This window comes from Cyanistes caeruleus, chromosome 10, assembly GCF_971803275.1.
Source record: "Cyanistes caeruleus chromosome 10, bCyaCae1.hap1.1, whole genome shotgun sequence".
Taxonomy (NCBI): domain Eukaryota; kingdom Metazoa; phylum Chordata; class Aves; order Passeriformes; family Paridae; genus Cyanistes; species Cyanistes caeruleus.
Genome location: NC_141710.1, coordinates 670,980 through 692,327, shown reverse-complemented (window position 1 = coordinate 692,327; position 21,348 = coordinate 670,980). Strand labels below are relative to the sequence as shown.

At 43.4% G+C, this 21,348-nt stretch overlaps 1 protein-coding gene across 1 annotated transcript in view; it reads left to right on the top strand.

Moving 5' to 3' along the window:
* The first annotated feature begins 15,055 nt into the window (after positions 1 to 15,055).
* HS6ST1 (heparan sulfate 6-O-sulfotransferase 1) overlaps positions 15,056 to 21,348 on the top strand; it is a 186,756-nt gene continuing 180,463 nt past the window's right edge. Inside the window, exon 1 of the mRNA XM_086843176.1 lies at positions 15,056 to 16,076. Coding sequence (XP_086699302.1) covers positions 15,559 to 16,076 — 518 coding nt within the window. The 5' untranslated portion in view covers positions 15,056 to 15,558. The remainder of the gene's footprint in view (positions 16,077 to 21,348) is intronic.

Here is a 21,348-nt window from a genome sequence, read left to right as displayed (position 1 = left end):
ATTTAACTAAATACTAATATTAGAGGCTGTTCCAGGTGTGAAGAAGAGGTTTGTTCCACAAAAAAAAAATAAAATAAAAAAAAAAGAGGGGTTCTGTGCTGTCATTTAAATTTTTCAGCAGGAGTATCTTTTGGGACAAGGAAATGGGAAAAAAACATTGGAGAAAATAGGAGGGAATCCAAAATTGCCTGGTAGCAGCAAGGACCACGTCTCTGTGTCTTGCTTCCTCAGTCAGAGTGTACAACTACCACTTGCTTTGGGCTTTTTTCCTATCAAGTCCACAAGGCCACAGTACAGCACCTGCCCCAGGTACCATCTGTGACAGGGCACTGCAGTTAAAAATGCAGAACAAGGATTTTATTTTGCTTGCTTCTTAGAAACATCATGGACGTGCCTTTCAGTTTCTCATATCTTCTGAAGGGCTTTTTCCATGTGTCACAGAGAGGGGCTTGGTTACAGGTGTACTTCAGGCAGTTAAAGCATCAGGTATAACTTCAAACTGCTGGAGTTAGGATGCAGTCTAAAATACAACTGCTTCATGTGTGGGAAAGGTAATTTCTTTATGTGTTATAGGTTGTTGATGTATTTCAGCAGCAGTTGGCAGCATCTGTGTTCAGACACCCAAGTTTATGATATTGTCAAAATAGAAATTCCAGAGCAGCATGCTTACACTGGATGTCTAGTCAGAGAGACTAAATCTCTCCTACTCTAGACTACTTTATTTGAAAACATTTTTAAAAGATAGGCAAATCAACCAATAAATAAATAATATAAATTATTATTTTATATATAAATACAAAAAAAAAGACGGGTTTGTGTTGTTTTAACCATAGAATAATATAATTTATTTTGGAGGGAACCTCTGGGCACCCATCCCGTTCAGCCTCATGCCCAAAGCAGGGCCAGCCTCACAGGCAGAGCTGTTTGTTCAATGTCAGTCCAGTCAGGTTTTCTGTACCTCCAAGGATGGAAAGTCCACAATCACCAGCCTCCTCCAGTATTTCACCATGTTTGTTTCAACTTTTATACAATATCCAGCTATGCCTCAGTTTTCATTCACAGCTGTTGTGTTACAGTACAGATATATCAGAGCTTGTTTCAAATGAGCTGGGTTTGGTATCAGAGCAGCTGGTCATAGCAGTGTGGAGCTCAAAAGAGCCTGTAAAAAACACCTGAGAACCAGGGAGTGAACAAGGAAGCAAAGAACTGAATAATCTCTTTATCAGGAGGGCATAATGGGACTAAATGGATACAATTCAATAATAAGGAATAGTAGGAGAACACTGGGTACTTCAAACACTGTGTTAATAGTCTGTGTTAAGTCACACCTAATTGGCATTTTATTGCCAAGTTTTCTAGTATCTCAAAGTGCTGCCTCCCAAATAGCATTAAGTGTGAAATGCAAGTGGTATTCCATCCATCAAAGCCTGGAGCTGTTTGCCTTGCCAGGTGAGCAGGGGATGGCTGAGGCTGAGCTGCAGCAGTCAGATGTCAGAATCTCTGGCAAATCAACAATACCAAAGCAAGGCTGAAATGGTGTCTGGGCACTGTAACCACAGAGAGCTGGAACTGAAAGAATCCGTGAGAGCAAATCTGTGTGGAGGGAAGGGATACAAGAGTGGCAGGTTTGTTGGTAAAGAAATATGATTTGATTAGCAAAAACTCCAAAAGAATGGTGGCCTAGGGAAGAGGAGGAGCTTCCATCGTTGGAAAAAAGATGCAATGCACTTTTCCAGCAGGACCCTGGCTGTTCAAAGCTGGCAGTACTGAAGAGCAGGAAGGAAGTAGCTGTGTGTAAATGAGCACAAACAACGAGGGACCAGTAGGAGAACAGATTTAAACAAGTGAATGTGGTGGTATTTTGGACCCCTCTCAAATCTCGAGTGCCCTTTTGCTTCGGTGGCCACGTGTTCCTGAAGAGGTTGACAGAAAACCCTAAGTGCTCACCGGCTTGCAGCCTCAGGAAATGGAATTTTGAGGATATTTCAGAGCATCCCCTTGGCAGCAGGGTCCTGCTCCAGTGGGGTGCCCAGGATGCTCCACAGGGTTTATGGAAGAGCCTAGTGGCACAACCTCTGGCTGCTGAAGAAAGTTTAAAAATCCAGTGTGCTGAGTCCCAAAAACAGCTTGTTAAGAGCTCGGCTTTTTAACAGTACATAATATTTTGAAACAATTAAGTTGACACTTCCAGTATCAGCATTATATCTTTATCTGAGGTCTGTGACAGGAGGACTTAAAACTTTAAAGAACAATAAAAGTAAGCAACATATAAAATCTTGCTTCAGTGACTCAAACCAGTGTCCAAAATCCCATGAGGCTCCGAGAAAATTTTGAGAACATTCAGATATCAACTGATTCATGAGACCAGCTAATTATCAACAGGATGCACTGTTAAAAATTAGCTGTGATACAAAATTCCACATAGCAAAAGAAAACTCTGTGGTTTTAAGAGACAGAATTAAAAAGAATTTAGAACTAGACCAAAGGATGATGAGGTTTTAATGAGAGTGAAACATTATTACTTATAAAGAAAAAACAATAAAAACTAAGTCAATAAATTTGCTGAAACTATATGATTGCCAAGCAGCTTAATTTTTTTGTTGTATTGTTTTTGGTTTTGTGGATGTAGTCACACTGATCTGTTAATTTTAAATAGCTTCATTTTCCTTTTTTAGGAAAAAAACAAAAAGATGATTGGTATGATAATCTTAAGAACAGAAAGGGGACACGAGCTTTCTGCATGTTGAATTATACACAGGAAAAATAAATTTGTCTTCAAGAACACCAGATCAGAGAGCATTTGCCTCATACTGTAAAGATCAATTTATAGAACACTGCTCTGTCTTGTTATAGCCTAAATTTCATGTGTGTACAGTTTAGGCTGTGGCACAGATATAACTCCATTTTAACCAGAGTTAATTCTCTTCAAAAGATGTCTGAGACTCCTCCACTGACTCCATCTTCAGTGAATTACATTGTTGTCAACTCAAAAGATGGGATGAACTCAAATCTGAATGCACTGGATTGTCTTACATATTTTTACTGCAGTAACAGATTTGTCTGTTTAGAGGTAGCTGTTTGCAGGGAAACAATAAATACTAATTAACCTTTCCCCTTTTCCCTCCCATTATAGCCTCTGTAAGAAGACAAAAGTAAATTTCAGTAGAATGTGGTCAAGATTGGATATTCAAGTGTTTAAAGCTAAGCCACATTCATGTATATGTCTGCATTTTCCATCCACACAGTGCAGGGAGCACAGGATTGTTCTTTGTGCAGAACAAGGGCAAGACGGCACAAATTCTGGGACTTACGTAGTTGTTTGGACTAAATATTGTAGGTAAAGTTCATGGTTCATGGCCTGAACTTCATAAAATTTACCAAATTAGTAAACTTAAGAGCACAAGAGCACAGTGATTATCAAACCTACCACAGTGCAAATAAGTCATACAGGAGGTGGCAGTACACTGGGATATGGCTTTAATATTCAGATGTTTTTCTGACTATGGTACTTCCTCAAACTTCCCTGTCACTGCGATTATCATTCTTTATCTAAAGTCATGGGGCACTGATCTCTGTGCTCAGGAACCCAGATTCTTGATCTGGGAAATCAAAAGATCTTAGAGAGAGTGGTTGCACACTCTCCTATCAACAGCTTCAAAATGTTCCTGTATCCACATGGCTCAAGACACTGATTTTTAAAAAGCATACAATGTAGTTTATTGCTAAGAATTGTCTGCAAGGTGAATCTACAAGATTCACAAGCAAGATCTTTTTTTTATAGTTTAAGGTACAGCTGTCTCTCTCAGCAGTACTGGGCAAAGGGAAATGTGTTGCAGAGCAAACATAGAAAAGATAAAGTGGCACGGAACAGGCACAAATTGTTCTTCTCACAGAGCTTCATGTCCAGAACCAAGACCCTGTTTCTTCTTCTTTCCAGATTATCTGAAGTAGGAGGACAGCGCTCATTTTTCTTTCCACCTCTTTTCTCATGCATGCCAAAGAAGTTGGCTCTGAATTCTTTTTCCCAGAGACAAATCACTGCACATTTTAGGCTTGTTTTGGGGCTATAATTCTTAGGGCTGGCCTGCATAGGGAGGTCTGATAATTTCTACTCTCAGCATGCCCACATTATCTTTCCTGCTGAGGTGCCTGCTCCACTCCAGCACAGGAAGGCTCAGTTATCTGAAGAGCTCCCAAATCATTGTAAATTATAGCTGACACAACAGGGAAAGCTAAAATCAATGCCAGCTTACCATTTTGTGAGTTCTTACAGTTCAGCTCATACCTTTTAAAATCTCAGGGAGCAGTGAGCTCCCATGAGTGCCTGGAAACCATCACTGCTGATCCTCCCACTCAGGTGTGTGTGCTTCTTGCACCAGACCCTTTCCCAACATGACAAGAATTTGTAGGAAGTAATCTTGAGGGAACTAAGCAGGGAGATAATGAAGGAGTATAATCACACCCATTTTGCTGGTTTCCACCTCCTGGTGCTGCTCTGCTGCTGGAATAGGTGCACTTCTAGCTACATTTTCTAGAGTTGAGCATCTTTCTCAGAGGTTACATTGGCAAAGCCATCAGGCAGTCCAGGGCTTACGGCTGCTGTGTTAAAAACATCCAGAAAAAGCTGTGGGAACAAAAACTTCCCTTCTCTGCAGATCAGAATATCCAAACAGTCTGCTGATACATATTCATTTTGCTGTATTGTTTCTACAATTTTGCACGTGGAATTGTTTGCTTTCTTGAAGTTATTTAAAGGAATTCTTGCCAGTCCAGTGGCAACAAATGCTAGACAGAGGCTTGACCTCATCAGCAGGCAGTTGTTTGCTCCTTGAAGCTATGAAGAGTAAAGTGCTAGCCTCATTTTACTTGAGTTTCTGCAAAATCAACACTAAACCTTCTCCAGGATTTGTCTCCAGGAATGGTGAGGAATTTTTTTCTAGTATTTTTGTCTGGATTCTCTAAAGAACAATAATGAAGTGCTCATAACTTCTTTGGGTTTCTGCTTTACTTGGGACGTTTTCATCCTTTTCATAGGTGGAAGCAAGGGATGCTATAGTTACCAGCAAGATTCATGTATTCCTGCAAGGGATGCCATGGACTTGTTCAGCCTTCCTACAGCTTTTGTTCCAATATAAAATACGTTTTTTCCAATTTCCATTTCTCTACCACGGACAAAGGTTAAACATCTTCCTCCCTACACCTTCTCTGAAGAAAATGCCCCCTCTTTAACCTACCAGCAGGAGCAGAGGAAACTCTGAATTAAAATTCTCCAGTGCATCACAATCACTCATCTTGGCTTTTGCTTTTCAACAGTAATTTTCCTGTCTAATAACACAAGTATTTACCTAATAGACACCTCTGTCCTGGAATGGTGCAGCCGTTTAACATTGATGCAAAGCCCCAAATTCTGGGCTATATTTCTTACAATGGAAGCCATGTGTCACTCATACAGTGAGGTTCTCCTTCAAAAGAAAGCATTTCCACAATCCCTCCCACAAGTTTCACAGCACACCTCTGTTAGGTAGTAAATGACCACAGTGACAATTCCAGAATAGTTCTCTGTATGGACACTGCTCTAGAAAATCAGCTCTGTGTGTGTTATACTAAAAGAACCTACATTACATTTGAAGAAAACTTACTATTTCAAAATAAATAATTTTCATTACAGAACAGTGTCCACCCTGGGAACTATTATAATCCATTTGACTATATTACAAAGCACAAACTAGAAAGAATAATAGCTTTATTTTAAACAATAACCAGCCTGCATGAACTCATTTTTTTCAGGCTATTTCCATTGTTAAAATAGTATTAAACAGTCTGTTTCTGTTCAGAGATTCTTATCTTAGTGTTCTCTAAAGCTGTTTTTCAGAAGGTTACCAACATGACAGATATGTGGATTTGTTTAATATTCTGGCTGGAGAGAGAAATTTTTCTTCTTTCGTTTCTTAGACAGTGCAGCTTTCCCTTGAGTTTGTTCTGTGAAACAAGCACTCATGTCTGAGCCAGGGAAAATGATCTCTCACCTCTGGCTTCAGTAAGCAGACTTGTCATGAAATTTTTCATCAAATCTAGGAAACTGAGATAATCATTATTCTTATAAATAATGTCCCATGCACCCAAAAATTCAGCCTCTTCCATTTTTAATTGAGAATATGCCTCTAACAGTTTTCTAAGTGAGAAGAAATTACAAAGTAATACTTTTCAATTAGGGATAGCAACATTAGAGCCAGGTTTCATCACAGTGTCGGCACTCAGCTCCACCTAAGGAGAGGGCAGAGCCAAGGATTTTGTATTCCAGCAGCATGAGGAATTCTGAATCACTGGTACAGACTTGTTTCTGTCTGTGACAAAGCCTCAGCAAGGTGCCCTCTGATAGATTTCAATCCTCTGTGCAGTGTAAGTAAGATAGCTAATTGCTGATAAACAAAACTTTACCGACTTGGAGGAAAAGAGAGATAAAATGTCTCATTACAAGAAAAGGCCCCAGTGATATTAAAACTTCAAGTGTTTTAACTGTGTAATAAAAATATCAGAGGGAGAGATTAAAACTACTGAAATTAAGGGAAAGTTGCTGTCTATATATTCAGTTTCTTTCCTTTTCTGTGATACATATTTTAAGGGAAATAAGTTGCTGGGCTTCCTACAGCTGAGTGTGTGTGTTCTGTGCTTTTTTGTTTTTCTTTAGAACACACAAAATCTGTCAGAGCTGGCTGGTCTTGCTTAGGTCCTATTTTATTATCAGTGATAAAGGATTCTTGGAATTCCTCCCGTTTCCACTCAGCATCATCCAGTGGTTAGAATGTGGTACAATGAAAAAGGTAACACTGCATCATCCTTCCAGGGAATGATGTGGAATTCTCTCCTGGAATTCTGGCTGTGAATAGCTTGTTGTTGATCATAACCTCTCCTCCTCCTGACAGAGGAGAACAAGGCAGGGTTTTGGTTTTTTTTATTGCAGCAGACATAAATAGAAGTACGTGCTGGATGAAATGTAGAGACAGAGAGAAGGAATCAGTTAATTGAAATTGTCAATGCCTAGGAATGAAATCTAAAAAAAGTCAGCACAGGTTCAGTGTAACTTTGTTGGTTTTTAACCACAGAGTTTTATGCTTACCTGACTTTTGAGACTTGGTGACAGGGTAGTTGGGACTTCTGTGTTTATGCTAAAATGAAATAATACATTTTAACGGGGTTTTTTTAGAAGTCTATTTCTCTGTTTCTTCTATGTATGGACTAGTAGGCTTAAATTTATTTGTTTTTTCCTTTTATTGTTCTTATGAGTCATTAATCCCAACTCACTGTAATACCAGTTCACTTCATCTGTACATATTAAGCCAATTTCTAGGACTTTATATCAAAATTGAAGAGGCAGGCAAGTCTGTGCCACCAGCTATCACTGATGGTCAGTGTAGAAATCAAGAAAAAGAATTAAGAGATTCACATACTATGGATAATGCCTTAAGTAGATCAAGCTTAAAATACATAAGCTCTCAGAGCAGAAACTGCTGGGTCTACGTTTATTTTCCCTGGGCACTCATATCAGGCTTAGCTGATGATCCCCTCTGGAGCTGGTCTCTCCTTCATCTGGTGCAATTTTAAGTCACCACTAAGTATTGTCTGGGTCTTATCCCTCTGTGCCAAGGTCAAAAAGGGACTGAAGTGCCACCTCTGACAGAGCAGCCCAGAAAAGAACGTGAAATTCAGTCTGGGCAGGCAGCCTGGCACTACACCTAAACACTCTGCACAGGCCCCTCTGCTTTCATTGTCATCAAAAATGGGTTTGCCTCCTGGCATTTCAGCCTTTTCTCCAGATTTTCTTGTTGCTGTGGCCTAAAAATGTTCAACCCCAAGAGCTCCTTTTCCAGTAGTTTGCCCTTAATTATAAATGTTGTGGATAACATTTTAGTCTTGCAGTCTCCACGAGATTCCTTTCCCTTGTGCTCTCAAGTGCTGATATGGTATCACTTATAAGGACTGTTTTGATAAGGTGCTGATAATCACAATCCCTGTGATAAAACCAGCTGTGGAAAATCCCTTCTGTTCACATCATCAACAGGTCTGTGAGTGCCCAGATCCCTGACCTGGTGGGTAGGAAGCAGTACAGGAAAATCCTTCATCTCTTGGTTCTGGCAGCTCTGACTACACAGAGGCAGCTGGAATGTGAATTTCTTCCTCTTGCCTTGCCTCTGAGATAATTTAAAGTGCTTCAAATATTGCAAAAATGAAGGGTGAAGAGGGAAGGGAGAGGTATTTCCACTTTTTTTTTTTTTTCACAGTAAGGGATTTTTAAACCAGTGGCTTTTATTTGGTGAGAAAGTATTCAAACTTTCACTGGTCAACTCTACAGCTCCCCTGCTCCACTGCTTGTAGAAACAACACAATTTAAAGAGCTGATGCAGTGAACAAAAGGCAGAGGCTGTGATTATTCACAGTTTGGTTTTGCCAGTCAATTTCTTTTTTAAAAAATACATTAAACAGTGCACTTCAAATTCCTTGCACTTTTCAGGTACTTGACTTCTGTCTAAAAGCCTCCTAAGAAATGAATCGTGCATGTTTCCAGTTCAATTGCACATCTCTAAACATAATTGCTATATAGCTAGTTTATTTTATAGCTTTCACCCTATTAACTTCGTTACATAACTTCTTAATTTCAGGATTGAATAGGAAAGTGATTTTTCAATTTCTTGCGTGTAACTCCGTTCTCATGAACTTCAGCATCCCTGCTTTTTCTGTTCACTATTTAACAGCAAGGAAAGATGAATGTAGGTTCTTATTTTTTATTTTTCTTTTCCCAGAGAATCACAGAGATACAGAAAGTCACAATTCTGTGAGCACATATGCTTTAGAATGCAATTTACAAACTGGGGTTCTTTACAAAAGGGTTTTTTTACAAAAGGATTTTTTTATAAAGATCAAGGAAATGATGGTATAAAACATTAAAACACAGTGCTAACAGGACATCTGTATGTTTATGTAAGTCCCAATGGCAAAGAGCAAGGATCTTCCTTGTGCATTGCAGTATTTACTGAAGAGCATAAAGATAAAACAATTGTATTTCCAGTAATATTTAGATTAATATGTATGATACAAAAAAACCTCTGACAGCCAGCTTGGGCACAAGCCAGTCTTAAGCTTCAAGTCACTGCAGAAAGTTACTAAGCTGTTGTACAGAAACTATTTCAGCACCATTTTCTGGCTGTAGAGATACATGTTACGTGTGTGGAGAGAGCCAAAAACTCTGCTGCCTGCCTTCCACCGCGAGAGCATCTCGTGTTTCTGAACACATCACACCAATGGCCCTGCCAGGAGCCGAGGATTTGTGTTATGAGGGCTTTTACAGAGCAAGGCTGAAAGGGCTACACTTGTTCCCTGCTAACAGGCATGTCCCAGTGGACAGCTGCTGCATGAGAGAGACTTGGGGGAAGTGAAATCTTGTAGAAGCCAAGCTCCCTTAGCATTTATTTAATACCCATGAACGGATGGAGAATAATGCTAATAATATGCCACTGCCAAATAGTCTTGTCCTTTCCATCAAGCCCAGACAGCATCATCTTGCAGCTGTTGTAGTACAAGTAGGAAAAAAAAGAGTTTGAATGGGGAGCAGCTGGCACCTTGTGCCTTCTCTGTGGACCCACAAACTCCTTCCTTACAAGGATTAATACCTTAGAAACTATATATGCTTCAGCTGCAGTCCCAGCTTCCTGCTTAAACTGGCAGGCATTTGTACATTTGAGAGATCAGTTGAGGTCTTTTCAATGTCACACATTCAAGTCTGGCATCTGCAGTCACTACAAGCAACCTGTACTTGTGGCTTTGTGTCACTGTTACCTCTCACATGAGGTCTCAGAGCACTGATCTGAGCATGAAGGCTTTTGCAGTGGGTCTGTTTCAACCATCTTCCCTTTGCAAGAGAGAAAATACAATTATTAAGTAACTGGCTCTGTCTTAGCAGTCATAAGCTGCCATCCTGCTCAGTCACAGGTGTATAGACCCACGGCATCCACGTGAGAGAAGGGAGAAGGATTATATCATAAATACATGGTCTGTGAAGGGAGTTTGAAAACACAGATTTGATCTCTGTAGCTGTTGAAGTTACACTTTCCTTGGTTTAGGACAGCTGTTAATGCCTTCACTGTTTTGGTTTCTGCCAAAACAGAAAGAAAGGCTGTCTTTGGTACCTTTCAAACAGCAGAACTTTCCAGTGTCCCCAAAAGCAGTGCAAGAGCCTGAAATCAGAGCCAGGTTTGCTGAGTCAAACAGATTTTGGCATCATTCCACACCTGCTTCCCTTGATTAAGTGGAACCATGCTGTACTCAGGGATCAGTGATCACCTCGCTGGCTGTGAAAGCTCCGTGGGGTTGTGACCAACCTCCAGCATCAGTAGTGGGGCCACAAAGCATTTACACTGGAGTTTACAAAGTGCTACGGGTTTCCAACTAGGAGTACAAGTATCACAGGAAAATGATGTGTGAGTGCTGCCACTCTGTGCAAATGTGCAGGGCTGGAAACTGCCACTGATGCTGAAACAGCAGTGGACCAGCAAAACCAGTTTGTATCAGAAAAACAAGAGTTCTACGCTTTGCTGTAAGTCTGGATGTTGATATTACAGTCTGTGATTCGTGACTCTTCACCATTCACTCAGGACATTGTGCACATACATCAGCAGAGCAAATCATGTGCCCACTCCCCCTAAAGGACCTGGGTTATAAACCCAGACAGCTAAATTGGGGTAACAAGTGGTTTGTTTCAACCTATTTGGGTTAATAGGGAGTTTATCCTCCAGAAACAAAGTAAACACACCCTTTCTTTTTAAACTGGAGTAGTAGAACTTTTATTTCTTGAGGTATTTCTTAGGGTTTGCAAGTGTTTAAAGAGAATTTTTTGTAATGTTTTGGTTAACTAAGTTATATTAGTTCACAGGAAACTATTGTATCTTCTGAGTCAAGAAGCCTTTAGACTTCCCTTGCCTAGTAAAGCCACTATTTATTTATTAAGCTTTGAGATGAGTATTTCATTGAGGTTTTGGTGGCAGAGGTGGTGTGGTGTGTGGTTTACACGTTTCTTACTGTTGTTTTCTCATGGGAGGTTTCCTATAATAAGCCATGCTCTGATAGCCGAGTTTGTCCTCCCCTCAGTGTTAATTCACACGTTAATATTTTATTGGATTAGATTAGAATATTTTAATAGATGTAACATAAATATTTAGGCATCCTATAGCCATCAGCAAGCAATGATAAAATAATATTCAACTGCTGGCTCAAAATTTGTGTCTGTTTATTGTTATCTCTAAGAAAATCTCTAATCCTTGTGCCTGACACCTAGCAAGGTCTAACCATGAATATATCATGAGTGCTGGCTTACCTAGCTAGGAAAGCCAGGAAAGGGGCTGAGTGTAGACCAAGCTTAAGTAACTTAGCTAGTATAAGCCTGAACTCAGTCTGAATTATTTTGTAGTGAGAATTCAAAGTTAATTCCTACACAAACACAGGTTAGTGTTGGGGAGTGCACAAAAACACCTTTCAAACGTACCCAAAGGAACTTAGCCACGTGAAAATCACTGAAAATCAATACAGCTTATCCTCCAAGATCAACGGGATTCCTACAAAGGTGGCAAACACAATATTTCAGTCTGCTTGTATAAGAGGGTTCTGCTCAGCCCGGCACAGTTCTGGAGTGGAAGGATGCAAAGGATTAGATGGACACTAAAATGTTCAGAGAACTTTTTCAGTGGGCTATGTGAGGGGTGTGCATTTGCCTAGCAGAATGTGGAGAGGAAAAATCTGAAATGCAGCTCCTTTAGTCAACAGGTTAGAGATAAAAATACAACTTTCCAACCCCCCTAAAATGCTTTTTATGTAAATATTTAGATTTTAGGCATCTCGATGATTGCAGATTGTCAGTCTCGCTGCTTCACAGGAAACAGAGCTTTGCTTTTCCAGAGCTAGTCAGACATAGGGTGGTGAATTCCAGATGAGATGTGGGAAAGCCTAGGGAGGTCTGGCCTGAGCTCAGCTTGGAGAGATGGATAATGGCTAAATTCATGGTGGAGGTAAACTTGGAGAATAAACAGGCAGTGACAGTATGTAACAGGAGGTAGCAGGATCAACTTGCATTTGCCAGATTTCTCACCTCTTTACACTGTTGTGTTCAATGCAGGAGCCAGGGAAAATGTTGATCTTGTTATTCTAACTCTGCTTGGATCTTCTCTTGTCCAAGAAATGTGCTAATCTAAATCAGCACTGATCTAAACTAGCACTGATGTGGTACCTAATGTTTAACTTCCCATGCAGTGAAAAACTATTCTATCATTGTCTTCAGTGGAATTTTGAGTGTAAGTAGAGGCTGATTGAGGTATGTGCTTAAGTGATCATTTCAGGTGAGTCACACCTGTAGGAACCTTTAAAACACCAGCATTTCAGAGCAGCGTGTAGAATTACCAGGGAAGGATTCCAAATCACTTTATAAAAAAAAAAAGCATTGACCCCAGAGCTTTGGTTTTGGGGTGTCTCCAAGGCAGGATGGCAGGTAACAGTGTAAGTGTGAATCAGAAGGGTATAGGCCTTCCCTGTGCTTCCAGCACGTTCCCCAAACCCCCACTTTTAGATGAAGGAAAGAAAACAGCACATTTTCAGCCATAATTCTGGATTTTCCTTTGTGGTCTGTTTATCTTACGTGGATTGAATTTTAGTATGTTCTTTCACAAACTTAACAGGGACTATATTTACCACAAATATAAACCTGTAATGAAATATCTCCATCTGTATAACTAAGGAAAAGGGCAGAATATTTTATACCTGAGAGTTTAAACAATTCATTAACAATTGCTCATGTAACTGGAAATAATTTAATGACTGATTTCTCCACAGTTCTGGCTTTTCTAAATACTTATATCTTTAGAACTGTAGGTGAACACATTGCAATCAAAAATTCTCGTTTTTTTATGCTACAATGTATACTGCAACCATGTATGTAAGCATCATGTATATGCCAGTCTTTCCCAAATCATAATATAAATTTCAAAGCTGTAAATTAGGTTTGTGCTATGCTTCTCAGTGTAGCTGAACTCTGTGCATAAGAATGACATCATTGTTTCTGGAGTAACTAACCTACATGGGAAGAGGAGAATCAGAAGCAGACTTTTAAGAGGAAAATATCAAACAGAATGAATGGTTTGAATGCAACATATGATGCTTTTGGGTGCTATAAACATTTTATTGTTACTTGTTTGGGAAGAACGGCATAACTCACTGGGGCTCCATAACTTGTGAGTAATGCAGCCATCTCAAAATGTAGCAGATTTATCTGTCAGGGTGTTCAAATGAAAATCCAGGATCTCATTTCCTCCTTGGCCGTTATAAATTTGACCCAGTGTTTAACAATGACCCATCGGCATGAATTCCTTTACATTTACATAAGGCTTTTGGATTAAAATGTAACCTGATTTGGATTAAAATGTAACCTAAAACTTGGATTTAAGAAATGTAACCTGACAGAATGTTTCAGTGCCGGAGCACTAAAATCTAACTTCTATTTAAAAAAAGCACCAGAAATTTAAGTAAACTTTCTCCAACAGCAGAAACGACAGAAGAACCGGGCACTTCGGTTAGACTTATATTTATTTTTGCTAGAAATTAACAGTTGCGCGTATAATTTGTTCTGCACAGCCAATAACTCGGGTCTCAATGACTGCCACTACATTTTGGCCTCACTCTTTGACACGAGGCCATGTTTCATCCTCCGTTTTCAGTCCGAGAGGCCCCCAAAGGCGTTTTCCAGGGGTTCCCTGGAGACTTGGTGGCAGTGACCCCCACCTGCCTGTCCCTCAGCGCTCCGGTGGGGGATGCCCGGCTCCGGCTCCGGGCTCTGCGGGTCCGGATCGCAGCGATCCTCGCAGCAACACCTTCCCCTGCTAAGTGCTGCCCTACAGAGGAGATCGCTGGAAGCCAGGCACTGCCTGGCGCTCCCGGCGCTTTCCTTCGTTTTGGGAGATTTAAGATTCCAAACCAAGCCTTGCGGCAGCCCCGCTGCTGGATGGAGCCCGCCTGACTGAGCAGCACAAAGCATTTCGATGGGAAAGTTTGCTATACATAACATCCCTGCCGATTTTTGCCTCAGCTTCACTTATTATTATTATTATTATTATTATTATTATTATTATTATTATTATTACTAACATTATTATTAATACATTCTGCGGCTGATGGTGTGCCCAGGCTTCTTCCAGCTCACAGCCACCATCACCCTCTGTGTGACCGGAGCGTTTTCCTCTTCCATCCAGTAGCGACATCGCAGCCAGAGGCTTGCTGTGGTCCATGCGGCGGCCGCAGACCCGCGGCAGACCCGCTCCTATTCCCAGACAAACATTCTCCTCGCTCATAGCGCTGCCTCAAAGCGGGGCAGAAATGCGGGCCCCGAGGAGCGCCGAGCTCCGCTTTTCGGGATGAATTTTAAGGCGGCACATAAAGGAAGCGCTAAGAGCCGAGCGCTTCGGGGAGGCGCAGCCGCCTCGCAGCCCCCCTAGGACCGCAGTGCTGGTGATTTCGGCGGGGGAGCGGGAGCGGAGCGCAGTGCCCGGGCGGTACCGGGAGCGGTACCGGGAGCGGTACCGGGAGCGGTACCGGGGAGCGGAGCGGGGCTCGGGCGGTACCGGGAGCGGTACCGGGAGCGGTACCGGGGAGCGGAGCGGGGCTCGGGCGGTACCGGGAGCGGTACCGGGAGCGGTACCGGGGAGCGGAGCGGGGCTCGGGCGGTACCGTAGCGGTATCGGGAGCGGTGCCGGGGAGTGGAGTTGGGCTCGGGCGGTACCGGGAGCGGAACGCGGCCCGGGCGGGGCCGCGGCCGGTCGGAGCGGGGCGGTACCGGGAGCGGTCCCGGAGCGGTCCCGGAGCGCAGCGGGGCCCGGGCGGGGCCGCGGCCGGTCGGAGCGGGGCGGTACCGGGAGCGGTCCCGGAGCGGTCCCGGAGCGCAGCGGGGCCCGGGCGGGGCCGCGGCCGGTCGGAGCGGGGCGCTGCGGGGAGCGGCGCTGTGCATGCCGGGCGGGGCGGCGCGGCCAGGAAGCGCTCGCTGCCGGCCGAGCAGAGCCGAGCCCAGCCCGGGCCGGGCGCAGCCGGCGGCGGGGGCGGGCACATCCGCGCCGGTGCCGCGGGGGCTGGGGCACGGTGGAGGCAGCGTCGGAATGGGGGTGGCTTCCTGAAGCTCGGGGAAGGGAGGGGGGAAGGGAGGGAGGGAGGGAGGGAGGGCGGGAGGAGGCTGGTTCTTGCCTTTCGGTGCCTTCTCCGCCCCCCTCCCGCCCGTCTCTCTCGCAAGTTTGCCGCCTCCGGAGCGGCTGGCTGTGGGCTGCCCCTGCCCCGCGCCCGGCGCTGCCCGCGGCGGGGCGGGCGGGCACGGCGGCGAGCCCAGGCGAGCCAGGGAGCGGCCCGGCCGCCCCCGGGGAAGGCTCTGCTCCGGGGAGCTGCGGGGGGGAGGCGGCTGGCACAGGCACCGAAGCTCCGCCGCCCACCCCCCGGCACCGCCGCAGTCTGCCCAGCGCCGGCAGCCCCGGGAGATGGTGACACATGAAGCGTGCGGGAAGGACCATGGTTGAGAGGACCAGCAAGTTCTTGCTGATCGTGGCCGTCTCCGTGTGCTTCATGCTTATCTTGTACCAGTACGTGGGGCCGGGGCTGAGCCTGGGTTCCCCCAGCGGCCGCTCCTACTCGGAGGAGCTGGACCTCTTTCCCACGCCGGACCCGCACTACGTGAAGAAGTATTACTTCCCCGTGCGGGAGCTGGAGCGGGAGCTCGCGTTCGACATGAAGGGCGAGGACGTGATCGTCTTTCTGCACATCCAGAAGACCGGCGGCACCACCTTCGGCCGCCATCTGGTGCAGAACGTGCGGCTGGAGGTGCCCTGCGACTGCCGGCCCGGGCAGAAGAAGTGCACCTGCTACCGGCCCAACCGCAGGGAGACCTGGCTCTTCTCACGCTTCTCCACGGGCTGGAGCTGCGGGCTGCACGCCGACTGGACCGAGCTCACCAACTGCGTGCCCGGGGTGCTGGACCGCCGGGAGAGCGCCGCGGCCAAGACCCCCAGGTCGGTAGCGGCCCCTGGGCCCGGCCCGTGGCCGTGTCCTGCCCCGAGCCCCGGCCCTTCCTTCCCCCCCGAGCCCCCTGCCCGTGTGCTGTGTGTGCCTCAGCCTGCCCCGAGCCTGCCCTCGGCTGCTTCACCTGTCCTCCCCTCCCGTCCTCCAGGCTGTGCCCTGCACCATCCTCCTGCACATTTCCTGCTCTTTCCCTCCCACGTACCCTGGCACCCTCCAGCCCACGGAGGCTGCTCTAGCAGCCTCTGGGGACCCTTTACCGGGACCATCTTTGTGCTGTTCGCTCTGGCTTTAAAACATTCAGCCTTTACCTCAGACATCGCTTGTCACCTTTTAGGAGCCCTTCAAGTCCTACCCCTGGGCTCAAGCTTGTTTTTGTAACTAGCTTTGCCCCATAACCTGTGCACTCCTTTCCTGCGGCTGAAATTGTTCTCCGGTGCAGCCCAGGAGAGGCACAGGAGCCCAGCAGTGCTCCTGCCTCCCTTCCTGCCTCACCTCCCACCCCCCAGCCTGCACACGGCTTTTTGGGCATTGCCGAAAACACTCCTTGAGCAGCCTTTCTGTGTTCCTCGCTATTGATGTCGATAGGAGACCTGAGGTGAACTCTTTTGGGGAAAGCACCACGTACCTTGTTCCTTAAGTGTCCTTCCTGTGTGCTCAGCAGAGGGGGAGAGCCATCCTAAAGCATCCATATGGAGCACCCGACCTATTTCTGCCCTGCTAGCCCATCATTTCTCTGCCTTGCTCCCTTCGTTAGTTACAAGCTTCAGAGGAATTTTCAGTTTGAAGCATTGTAGTAAAGACAGTGGCGTACATTAAGATCTCCAAAAGATTCTATTCTTTTAGCTCATTATACTGCCGTCTTTCATTTCACAACGCAGGTTTTAAAATTATCGCTATTTTTTAACACTCTGCACGTTCCTTTGACATATTAGTCATTCTGTTACAACACTTTGTAATCTGTTCGCCTTAAAGTTTCGTTCTTTACAGTGCCCAAGATCTTACGCTAATATTTGCTTATGCCATATACTTTATTTATACATATGTTGTTAATATCATACATAATCCTTTTAATGAAAAGTGGCCTTTAAGAAAGTATGTTTGGCCATCATAACTGTGTTTTCCCTGCGTTTTTTAAAAGCGATTCTTAATGATTTTTCTTTCCTCGGAGCTGTGTGGGGTTGCTGGGCTTCTTTATTGTCTCTGTCATGATTGCTGCTGTTTTCAGCCCGTTTCATTGTTAGTCATCCAAGTGTGCTCAGCCTGCTGTCGTGCTGCCCGACCCAGCATCGGCAAAGTGAAATACAGAACTGAAGGCTTGAGGTTTTGCTGTGCTTTTTTATTAATTAGGTCTTTGAGAACACCTCCGAGTAAAATATTCTTTGCCCATCTAGGCTGCTGCTGAGATTTTAGCCAAGTGTTGTTAGGAAAAATGCGCAAAGTTCAGACCTGATTTTAAAAAAGAAACAAAAATTGCCTCTTTTGTGAACCTTGGCACTTGACTAGCAAACCATTAACCTTATATAAAGACCTCTGTGTGTGTATGAATTATCTCAGAGTCCCGTGTGCTTCCGCTGGCAGTTTTGTATTAAAGTCTGTTATGTGTTCAGTATTCAACTTTCTTCGATTCAGCAGCTGGGTTTTTTGTACAGATACCTGAGAACACACCAGGTTGTGAGGTAGCAATTAAATTCCTTACAGCAGCACTTAGGAAGTTGAGAATCAGAAGTCTGTTGCTTCATCTCACATGCTTGTAAATAAGATTTTCCTTGCCATTTCTTTTGGAACATCAGGAACTGTACACTTCCACATGCTTCTTAAATGTCTTGATTTTTGGATGTGCAGGAAAAATCATTCATCCTGTCCCATTCCCTCATGTCTCTATACATCAAGAAATAGTTGTGGCCAATGTTGTCTCTTGACTTTGTTTAAATCTAAGTTAGAACTTCTTTTCCAGGAGTTCAAGCACTATGATGCAGAAGCTTTAGATAATCTATGGTTTATCACCTTGATCTGTTAAACAAAGCCCAGAATTCACTGATCATTGTGTCCTGGGGATGGTTTTAGTGCAACCAGCTGCTGGCTATATTAATAATTCTGTCCTAGGATCCATCTCTATTGTACTGCAATCCAGTTCAATGCCAACTGTGTTATCCAAAACGTGCTTTATTTCATGCCTAAGAAAATTGCAAATAAGAGACAGGCAATGATTGTTTAAAATAAAAATTTGATGGGTTTTCTTTGTTAAAATACAGATAGTCTTGTATCATGTCCATTTCAGTAAGAACAATATTACTTTATTTGTCCATTGTGGGTGTTGGATCTCTTATGTTGAAATGGGACATCTTTTCAGATTAGGTATATGCTAGAGAGGCTCCTGTTTTACAATGGAACTGACCTAAGAACGTATCTCTCACAAAGGAAACAGAAAAAGGAGCAGCAAACAATGATTCTGTCAGGGTTCTCTCAGATTCTAATATCCAATTTTGGAGTGTAATCTTCAAATTCAGCTTATGAAACTAATGTATTGGCTTCTGCATTTGCTGCTTAATACAAAGTTTAAACCTTTGCTCTTCCAAATATGTGTTTGTCCCCAAAAGCAAAACAGCTGACTTGTGCTTACAAATAAATCTGCATTCTAGTGAATGCTGGAATGCATGAAGGTCATTCAGTATTGCCCACACACACAGATCATGGGGTTCAAGCTGTTCCCTTTGTAAGGCAAGCAGTCCTGCTGCTGCCCAGTGCCCTGTTGCACTACATTCCATAACCTGGGCATGGAACAGAAATTTGCAATGCAACTTTCTTCATTGTTCACTTGTTCTGTGTTAGACAATGACTAGGAGCTCTAGATTGTCAAAGGCTCTGTCTGTCTCTCTTTCTCTCTCTCTTTCTCTCTCTCTTTCTCTCTCTCTTTCTCTCTCTCTTTCTCTCTCTCTTTCTCTCTCTCTTTCTCTCTCTCTCTTTCTCTCTCTCTTTCTCTCTCTCTTCTCTCTCTCTTTCTCTCTCTCTTTCTCTCTCTCTTTCTCTCTCTCTTTCTCTCTCTCTTTCTCTCTCTTTCTCTCTCTCTTTCTCTCTCTCTTTCTCTCTCTCTTTCTCTCTCTCTTTCTCTCTCTCTTTCTCTCTCTCTTTCTCTCTCTCTTTCTCTCTCTCTTTCTCTCTCTCTTTCTCTCTCTCTTTCTCTCTCTCTTTCTCTCTCTCTTTCTCTCTCTCTTTCTCTCTCTCTTTCTCTCTCTCTTTCTCTCTCTCTTTCTCTCTCTCTTTCTCTCTCTCTTTCTCTCTCTCTTTCTCTCTCTCTTTCTCTCTCTCTTTCTCTCTCTCTTTCTCTCTCTCTTTCTCTCTCTCTTTCTCTCTCTCTTTCTCTCTCTCTTTCTCTCTCTCTTTCTCTCTCTCTTTCTCTCTCTCTTTCTCTCTCTCTTTCTTGGGACTCCAAGGATCTCTGAAGTTGGCTGTGCTTATCAGTTAAGTCACTTAGCTGCAGTTTTCTTTGTGCCTTTAGTAGAGGGCAAATTCCAAGATTTGAGGAATGGAGGCCTAATTATTCCTTATGATGTTTGGCATAAATATTGGTTGCAAAAGACTTTTCTTAAAAAGAAACAATATTAGGATGCATGTCTTGAGTCACCATGCTGATATTTCAGCCAGCAGAAGCTATGAACTGCTCCCTCCAATTTGTTTCATTTAAACTTCAGAGAACAAATCTATTCTGTTGATTCTGAAAATAAAAAAAAAAAAAAGAGAGAAAAAAAAGCCAAACTAATTTATTTAATTTGACTTCCAGAATTAGAAAAAACTGTGAACTGACCCATTAGTGATGTGTTTGTCCCCTATGTCAAGGGGTGATTTCAAGCCCTTAGAGGGGTTGTGAGCTTCTGGAGGAAATGTGTTCCAGTGCTCCCAACACAGGAGCACAGCCCTGGCTGTTCTCAACTTGTACTTGGAGGACACTTCATGCATGAACTCGACTCTTAATGTACTGCAGAGGCAATAAAACAAATATATTACACCAAAGGAATTCTGTGTGTTTCCCCTCCTGCCTTTTCCCAAAAAAAACCCTGAATAAATCCCAGACAACCCAGGCTTTGTTGCTGTCCTGCTGGTTTCTTGTGAAAACAAGAGCATTGAAACTGGCATTTTCCTGGAGCTGTGTTATTCACGTGGAAAGGATTCAAGGCACACAGCTCCTTTAAAACTGCATTTCTGGGAGCTCCCTGTTGCTGGGGAGAGCCCATGGAACTGGGAGAGTGTTGGTTGGGCATTGCTGGCTCTGTGCTCTACCTTCTGTTGGGCTGTTGCAAGCACTCTGTAGATTTTTTAATTTTTCAATTTTTTTTTTAATGAGCTGCCTCAAGACATGAGCTTAGTGAGCTTAGCCTTAGCTTTCTCTATGGATTTCTGTCATAGAAATTTGGTTTCTGAGTTCATCTGTGGACAAAAATGAGAAAAGTGTGTGCATGCTTCTGATTTCGGTATTTTTTTCTCAAGGTTTCATACCATGTCGAAATTGTAATCCACATACTTTTATGTAAGAAATTGATGGCAGATTAGTAAAACCTGCTGTTATGCAGATCAGTCAAGAATCTCTCTGATTAGCTATTTACAGCTTATGTTTTGGGTTGTTGTTTTTTTTTTTAAGAAACAATTAACAGGGCTCAGCAGTTTGTTAGTTTGATTTTTCTGAAGTGTGAAGTTTCACAGCTTCCAACTACATATCTGTCCCATTGCAGGGATCTGTTCTTGATGAGGTTTTTATTATATGTGTGCTTAGGAGCTGCAGAGACACATTGTCAAGAAACCAACTGTCTGAGAATGAAAAGCTTTACCAAATCATTTTTATAATATTAGCACTTTTTAAAAGCTTGGGCTTGTCATTCTTTTTGGACCTGTGTGTGTTGGGGGTTGAGTAATTCCTGTCTGCAGGGAGCAGGGGGCACTTTTTTTCCACTCACCAGTTCAATTCAGACTTGCTTATCATAAAGACTGGTGGAAAAATATCAATATAAAGCTATTTTCAGTAGCTGGTTCATTTCTCAAACCCCTAACATGTAGAAATATTTTAAATCCTACTAGTCTGATAGGAAACTTTTTGCACCTGATTGTGCTCACGTACAAAGCCAGGCTTGTCTTTCACAGCCAAACAATTGTAAAGAGCCAAGTAGTTTTGTAGTGAAAATCTTCAAATTTGTCATAGTTACCAAAAGTAACTGAAAACTGGAACTCTTCAAATAGCTGCCTTAGGTTTGAGGTACTGGATTTATCTAAGCT